This window comes from Entamoeba invadens, assembly GCF_000330505.1.
Source record: "Entamoeba invadens IP1 unplaced genomic scaffold scaff_1105074726503, whole genome shotgun sequence".
In the NCBI taxonomy this organism is placed as follows: domain Eukaryota; phylum Evosea; order Mastigamoebida; family Endamoebidae; genus Entamoeba; species Entamoeba invadens.
The window spans coordinates 1-8,796 of NW_004443740.1; the positions used below are offsets into that span (position 1 = coordinate 1).

General features: G+C 25.5%; 2 protein-coding genes across 2 annotated transcripts; one reads left to right on the forward strand and one right to left on the reverse strand.

Annotated features, from left to right (window-relative positions):
• Window positions 1-1,790: 1,790 nt before the first annotated feature.
• On the reverse strand, window positions 1,791-2,381 carry EIN_050170 (hypothetical protein; the record flags this gene model as incomplete). The annotated part of the gene is made up of 1 exon (XM_004261272.1): window positions 1,791-2,381. The coding sequence occupies one exon, from the start codon at window positions 2,379-2,381 to the stop codon at window positions 1,791-1,793; it is 591 nt and encodes a 196-aa protein (XP_004261320.1).
• A 3,744-nt stretch (window positions 2,382-6,125) lies between these two features.
• Window positions 6,126-8,495, forward strand: EIN_050180 (serine/threonine protein phosphatase 2B catalytic subunit, putative; the record flags this gene model as incomplete). The annotated part of the gene is made up of 2 exons (XM_004261273.1): window positions 6,126-6,686; window positions 7,485-8,495. 2 exons carry the CDS (start codon window positions 6,126-6,128, stop codon window positions 8,493-8,495), a joined length of 1,572 nt encoding a protein of 523 aa, XP_004261321.1.
• Between the last annotated feature and the right edge of the window lie 301 nt (window positions 8,496-8,796).

Sequence of the window (8,796 nt, forward strand, 5' to 3'; positions counted from 1 at the left end):
GATGCTGAAAAAGTTATGTGTAAATTAAAAATTGATTATTTTATTATTTGATTTGATTCTTATTGGTGTATAATTATTAAATTTGTTTAACGTTTTAAAATGAACAATAATTAAAAACATTTAAGTAAGGTTTGTGACTGTACAAGTTTTTTATGGTTGGACAAATATTATTCAATTGTTTTTTGAATAATTTAATTTTTTTACTATTTTAATATTAAAACAAAGTTGTTATTTTTTTAGTTTGCTTATTAATAAATTTTTAATATAATACTGGTGATTCCGGAATCGGTTCGGGAACCGCCATGTTCCGGAATCAAAAGTTTGGGAATATTTTTTTTATGAAGTTCGGGAACCAATGTGTTCGGGAACTGATTGGTTCGGGAACACACCAATTTTAAGTTTGGGAATCAGGATGTTCCCGAACCGAGGTTAAAAATATTCCCGAATATTTTTTGATTCCGGAATCGGTTCGGGAATTTGATAAAAAAAATAAAATTCCCCAAATAATTTCCTGGAATATTCGGGGAGTGTTTCGACAACACTACTGTATAATTATTATATTAATAACAGTTTTATTGTTTACATTTTTGTTATTTATATAGTAGAAAATTTAAATTGATTTATTTAAACAGTTTTATTTATTTAAATAAACAACAATCGAATAATATTATTTATAAAATGTAATCCTTTTCACCAATGGTGTTATTTGAAGTTGGATTTTATATTAAAAATGCAGAAAATTAACTATACGTTTAGTTTTTTAATTATAATAAATAGCTTTTTTTTCTTTTTTTTTCGAAATACAGGGGGGCTAAAAAATACCGCTTCTGTCTTTTTAACAGCTTACATTTGATTTTCGAGAATTAAATGATATAATTTAATAAAATGTATTGTACTGTTTATTATGAAAGCTTAATATGTTTCATGGAGACTTTTTCTGTTTTAGGTGGTAATTTGTATTATTTTTTTATTATAATGTTATTAGTAATAACTATTAAATCGTTAATATGAGAACAATGCATTTTAAAATTATTAAAAAGATAAATTATATTATCAATTATTTGGAAAATAAAATGTTATAAAAACATGTTTTCCAAATAATATAATATATTATTTAATTTAGATTTATCAGTGTAATCAAATTAATATTGAAACCACAACAAAATACATATTACACGAACATGCTAATATACAAGTCAAAACAAAACAAAACTTTTCAATTTGTTACATTGTGTTTATTTAAATATTTTTTGTTTTAATAATATGTTACTTGTTTATACATTGAATAATTGTTATTTTTTAATATATATAAATAAAAATGTTGCATTTTAGCATTAAAAATATTGTTGTTATTACTAAATAAACAAATTATGATAAATCTTTTTTATTGTACTTGTATAATGTTTGATGATATAGTTGTGGTGTCGTTGAAAAAAATTATTATTGTTTTGTGTTGTTGTGTATTTTATGTTTAAAATAATTAAACTACTATTTCTTGTTACATACAACTTTTTAACAATCAATTTTGAGTGAAGATATTAATAATCTATGTGGAGACACAATGTAAACATTGAAATTATATTTCATTGAACTGTGTATTATAATACACATAATGAATTTATAAAAACTGTTAAAGTATTTTATACACTTCAAATTATAAAACATTTTAATTTGTTTAATGTAATTTAAATAATTTATAAATTGGTTACATAGGAATTAAAAATGCTGTTTCATGTGTGTTAATTTTCTAATGTTTTCTAATAATAAAATAAAAAAAACATCAGAATGTCTTAGAAAATGTTGCACCTATTTTTCTTATTCTTTATATTAGTCTCGTAACTCTCTTTCGTTTGAACTTCTGGTAATTTGACATTGGCTTTAATGTCTCTTACAAGTCCCTGAAAAGTCTCTGTAATGTTAATTTTGTTTTTTGCTGAAGTCTCATAAAAGAGTATTTTCCAGTCATCTGCAAGCTTCTTAGCTTCTTCAGTTGACACTTGCCTTTCCGCTTCCAAGTCGCATTTATTCCCACACAAAGCAATTGGGACGTGTTCATTCAAATCTTTATCAAGTACTCTGTACAGTTGTTCTCTGAAGTTATTAGCTTCTAAGAATGAAGTAGTAGACGTGATAGAGTATACAATGACATACCCATCACCAGATCGCATGTACTGATCTCGAAGGGCAGAATACTCTTCTTGTCCTGCAGTGTCCAGTAAATCAAGTGGAACCATTTCTCCATCGACTGAGATGCTAGTTTTGTATGAGTCTTCAATTGTTGGGTCATATATTTGTACAAAGTGTCCTGATACAAGCTGGACGGTGATAGCAGACTTGCCAACGGCTCCTCCACCTAAAACGACTAATTTGATTGCTGACATTTATCTTCTGATTAGTAAAGATGAGTGTGAGCTTTTTATAGTGTAGAATGTATCAAACAAAGAAGGTGAAGTTTTTGTTTTAATAATTTATTTATAACATGTCCGATTTATATTAAAACAACAACTTCACCTATTCAAATTTAATTCTCATTGGATAATTTATTGTTAAGAATAACTCTTATAATAGTGAATTATTGAGACTTCACCTTAGCTTTACTATATTTGTTTACTATGTTTATTAATTAAATTACTATTTATGTAATGTTATTTTTGAATTATTCAAAATGAATTAAGTGTTAATTAATTAAAAACTATTTTTTATTAGACTTGAAATTAGAACGTTAGTTTTATAAACAACTTGATATTAACCCATCACTCAGTGACGGTAAATATTTTATTAAGAAGATGATTTATCTGTCTGTTTGTACATTTATAATTTTGTAAATTTGTTTAGTTAATCAAATTAAACATATACTATTATCAAATGTATATTATTTATTTATTTATTTAATTATTATTTTTTGTGGAATCAAACTATAATAAAACGATAGTTAATCCAATTGTTAACTATCGTTTCTTAAACATTATCACAATTTACCATTATATTTAGTAAAATTAACCATTAATATAATACACGTTAAATAGTATAAAACCAATAAGAATACTAATTGTATATAGATAGATAAATATACCATTTTTGCTATTATATTTAAGGATATAACTACATAATATGTAGTACATATTAATTTATTATAATATAATAATTTAACTAATAATATTTAATAATTAGTATAATTAATTAAATTATTAAATTTAATTATAAATGTATAAATAATAAAATTAATATAAATTATAATATTTTTAACTAATGTTATTTAAACAGTACACTAAATTATAATAAGTCTTTTCCAAAATATCACAAACCTGAAAATTTGCCAAATAATTACATACCTTAATATCATTTACTATTACTTTTAATTATTTTTAATTATTTGAAAACTATTTTACTATTAGAAAAATAACCATACATTATAATAATTATAATTATCAAAAATACTAAAGCAACTTAACACACAAAAAACAACACTTAACTTGGTAAAAAAAGAAGAAATATTTGTCAACACATCAAAAATTATCAATACAAAAAGTTTCATTCAACTGATTTTTGTTGATAAATCATTTAATCAAACATTATGTACAACTGATTTTTTATAAACTGTCGTTTTATTTTTTATATTGCAACACATAATTATTTACTACTATATTTCAATAACACTACATCATAAACAAAAACGTTCAAAGTAGTCACTTTTTGATTATCAATTATCAATAATTTAATAACAATTTTAATTGTAGAAAATATCACTGTTGATCACAACGATTTTATTTAAAAAAATAGTACAATAAATAAAAAGTGGTATCTATATTATGTGTAAACTTGTAACATCGAACTAATTCTTTAAACGATAATACCAAGATTAAAACACTATTACTATTTACAACAATTTTAAATACCGAATTTTGGCTCACAAATATGTGTATATATAATATAAAAACCATTTTTTTTTCGTTAATCTAAAAGTTTAACATTATTTTTTGTTAAAAACGTTACATAAAATAGTTTAATAAAACATTTTAAAGGTTGTTACGAACAATAGTTGGATTGTACATTGTAAACTTTATAAGAAAACAATGTTTTCAATTATTCACATAACAAAGATATCAACACAATTGAACGTTTAATTAATTTAATAATTATTAATAACAGATATACAATATTGTATATACAAATGTAATCGTAAACAATTATTTCCAATTGAATATTGACTGTTAATGACTTTATTATTCTCAAATATTGATTATTATTTTGTGTAATTTGTTAGACATTTTGTTAAAACAAAGAAAAATCAAATAAAAACAATTGTTTAATTGTGTAACTAAGTCTATGTTCACAATTATCATTTAACAGCTATTTGTTGATAACCACATATAAGCGAGATATTATATACAATTGTTTGTTTAACTATAGTTTTATTTTTTTTTCAAATTATAACACATAACAACAAACACAATATTTCTATAACACCACAACTATTATGATAGAGTTAAATGGAGACATTTATCAAATAATATTATTCAATAATTAAATAACAACAGTTAGTGTTTAATGATTCATAGTTAATCACAATGTTTTATTAAAAACAACCAAAAAATTATAAATATCGTATCTTTTAAGTTTTTTAACACGTAAAATCAAATTAAACTTTAAACATTAACACTAAGACAACAATTTACAAAAATTTTATGTTATGACTTAAGGCTCACATGTACATGCACATAAGATATTAAAATTGATTGTTTTAAAAGTCCAAGGTTTAAATACAACATCTGTTGTATATTTAAAGATGTTAATAATAAAATTATGAAATGTTGTTTTGGTTGACAACAATCAAATAAACAATCAATTATCAAATAATACAGAAACAATTCAACTTACAATGTAAATCATCAAATACCCAAACAAAAAAGTCAAAAAGTGGTTTAATAAAAAAATAACATATTTCAATTTCAATCATTCAAAATAAGTGATTTTATGTTTTTTATTCATTATAAATTGTTCATTTTCTTGTTTCGGCATTTTACAAATATGGTTAAGATATTTTAAAAAAATTTTTGTTAATTCCCATAAAGTCGTCACAATTGAAAAAAAATATTAAATAATATATTATTTTATTATGTTTAAATTTAAATATATTATTCTATACAGATAAGGGAATCGATTTATATAAATTAATTTAACTAAAAAATATAATTTTTTCACTACAATTATAATTTGGCAAATTTTCACCTTTCTCAGAATTTGCCGAACATTTAGGTTTGTGAAATTTTGGCAAAAACTTATTATACATTTTAGTATAAATAATTTGATACTATAATTTTAGTTTAAAATACAATTAATGATACATTTTACAATAAAAATTCATTATTATTTATTAAAAATCTATTATTTTATGATAATGTAATAATAAAATAATAAATTATTTTTCATTGAAAAGTTTATTATAAAATTTATTTTTGTGTGACAATTTATAAATTAAAATATAATTAACGATTTTATTAATAAATAGTACAATCAACACTGTATCAAATAGCTATTATTATTAAGTAATATCAATCCCGTTTTTCACACTTAAATCTCGCAGATCAAATCATTTTTTTGACATTCGTTTCCACAAATTTTTTATCCAAGGAAATAAGGAAATATCGAGAAAATAAAAGGCGAATTATATTTTCCCGTTTTGTTAAAGGAAAGATAGTGATTAACTCAAAAGTACTTTTGAGAGGTTAACCGCAAATTTGACTTATCTCTTTTTTTCAGCAAAACAAACTATTGTTATTAATTGATTATAGTTTAAAGATAATTTAATAATTCACAAATTTGTATTTAAAAAACTGTAAACAGACTTACAAAACCATTGCCATTTAAAACTAATGTTCTTATTATTATTAACTTCTTTTAACTTTACATTTACTGTATTCTTTTATTTAATTATCACAATTAATTAACGTATACTATATTATAGCACTTCTTTGTTATTTTTCTGTAATTAATAAATTAATTAACGAACACTTTTAATTTCTCAAATAAATATGCTCGTTGATTACACATACTCGTTAAATAAAAAAATGTGTAAATTAAATCGCTTGAAATCCGGCGAAGAACTTTAAAACTGATAAACGTCAATGAGTTCACGTCGGCCACGCGGCAAGAAAACGCGCAGCGCTTCAGTAGCTATAGCAGAGCCGAACCAATTACCGAAGATAGCACAGAAAACACAAGAGAGTGATTCCCAGTTAGTTTGGGATACGATCTTAGCGAAACCTGTTGGGGATGATCGAGTGAAGACGAAAGTTCCTATTCCAGAGACTCGTCTGTTGCCAGAGAACTTTTTATATGTTGATGGGAAGACGCCGAATTTGTCATTACTGAGAAGTCATTTAGTTAGAGAAGGACTGTTACACCCCGACTTGTTGAAAAGAATCATTACAGAGGCAACTAATATACTTAAAAGTGAACCGAATATGATAGAGGCGCAAGCTCCTGTCATTATTGTGGGAGACTTGCACGGACAATTCTATGATATGATGACCGTATTCGACGTCTGCCCCCCAGAAAACTCGGAAAATAACTTCATCTTCTTGGGTGACTACGTCGATCGTGGTAATTTCTCGACTGAAATTCTGATCTATTTGTGCGCTTGTAAAATTAATTACCCAAAACGATTCATGCTCTTAAGAGGAAACGTTTGTTATTTGTCTTTTAGAACAGAGGTATTCATATTATTGTAATTATTGATATACTATTATTGGTGGTGTGATTTCTATAAAATCGAAAATGTGTCGTTTATTATGTGTATGTCAAGATTTGGAAATAACTCCTCGAGCGGTAGAAATAGACATATTTACTATATATTTACTATATATTTATTATATATTTATTATCTCTATTATTATAAAATTACTATACAATTACTATACAAAAATGTTTCACTTTTATTATTAATTATTATACAATTACTAATAATTGTTGCTAAATAATTTATATCACAAATATTATTTATATACTATATTATATATTATTAATTTTAATAAAATAAATACTTTAATCTTTATGATACAATACAAAAATGAAGATTAGAATTCAAAAATTTATTTATTATTATAAATTAAGACTTATTATCGAAATCTATTTATTATTTAATACTTATAAAGAATATTATTTCTTTTTATTTGAGTTAATAACATGTTAGTAAGTATTAATTCGACATTTTATGATTTCTATAATATGAATTATTTAATTATTTATTAAAATAAGTTTCACATATGAAATACACGAAGCTCTTTATTTAAGACTTTATATAGAAAATATACTCCATCATCTCGATGGTAATTTTGATATAAAAATTTATCATATGAAATATAAGTCATTAAGATATGAAGTAATGATATACACCACAAGCTCATCTCCAATTATAGTAAAACAGATATAGTATAAATATAGTTAAATTAAAACTATAACGAACACCAAGACTTATCCAATAGCATGAGAGTCGGATCATGGCAGAGAACATGACATTTTCGAATGAATTTATGCGCAAGTACAATTCATCTGAACTCTTGAAACTTCTGTTTACCCTCTTTGATTCTTTTCCGATAGCAGTACGTGTTGGGACGACCGAATTAGGTGACTTCTTGTGTTGTCATGGGGGGTTTAGTCCGGACATGGATCGTATAGCTGACTATAGTACTATCAATCGATTTGTCGAACCACCCACATCAGGGCCATTAAGTGACATTTTATGGTCCGACCCTATTGATGAACCCACCGAAGACGAATTAGATTCCGAAAGTGCTGAAAATTGGTTGTCGATAGATTTTGTAGAGAACACGAGTCGTATGACAAGCGTGATGTATGGAGCGAAGAGTTTATTGTCGTTTTTAGAGAAGAATAATATCACATGTATAGTACGAGCGCATCAAGTGATGGAAGAAGGATATAAGCTCCACTATTTCTTACAAGATGTGGATGTCCCGCCATGTATCACTGTCTTCTCAGCGCCGAATTACTGCGATATGTATCACAATAAAGGATCATTCATGAGACTGATGCCTAACTCTATTTGCTTTGAACAGTTTGATGCGGTCGAACATCCAATGTACTTACCTATGATGCAAGACTCAATCACTTTCTCATTGGACGCGCTGATGGATCAATTAGTCGAAGTTGTTAGTGAACTGATTTTAATAACAAAATACACTGCGGATGGAATGAAGGAAAAACAAGAGGACGCGGAACTTGCGAAAAAGATCAAAGAAATGATAGAAAAGAACTCAGTGAAAGACCCGTCGTATAAAAGAATGGCTAAGATTAGAAAGGAGTTCATGGAAAATAAAGAGAAGAACGACGCCTCTTTAAGAAGGCGAGAGAACTCGATAAGTTCAACGAAAGTAAACCGAACTTCGGTGACGTCGACGGTGGCGAGAAGAAAGAAGTCTCCGCACGGGAAAAAAGAAAAAGAGCGACTACTCTCGCAAATTCTAATAACCCAATGAAAAAGGAAATCATGCAACTTTTATAAGAAATTGGTTGGGTATTTTTTTGGTTGGTGTGAAACGGATGATAAATCTCGAAATTATTAAATTATGAGATTGAGGTTTTTGAAAACCTCAATCTCTGGATTCGGGTTTGTTGTGTTGAGTCTGGGATTCCATTCACAATTTCTTGTTACAAAAAGATTACTAATGAAAAAAAAAGTTATAAGTAAATTATTAACATGTAGATAATTACCGATGGGCAAACAAACATTTGCCAAGTGAATAAATCTTAAAAAAAGAAAAGGATTAGTTTGCTATT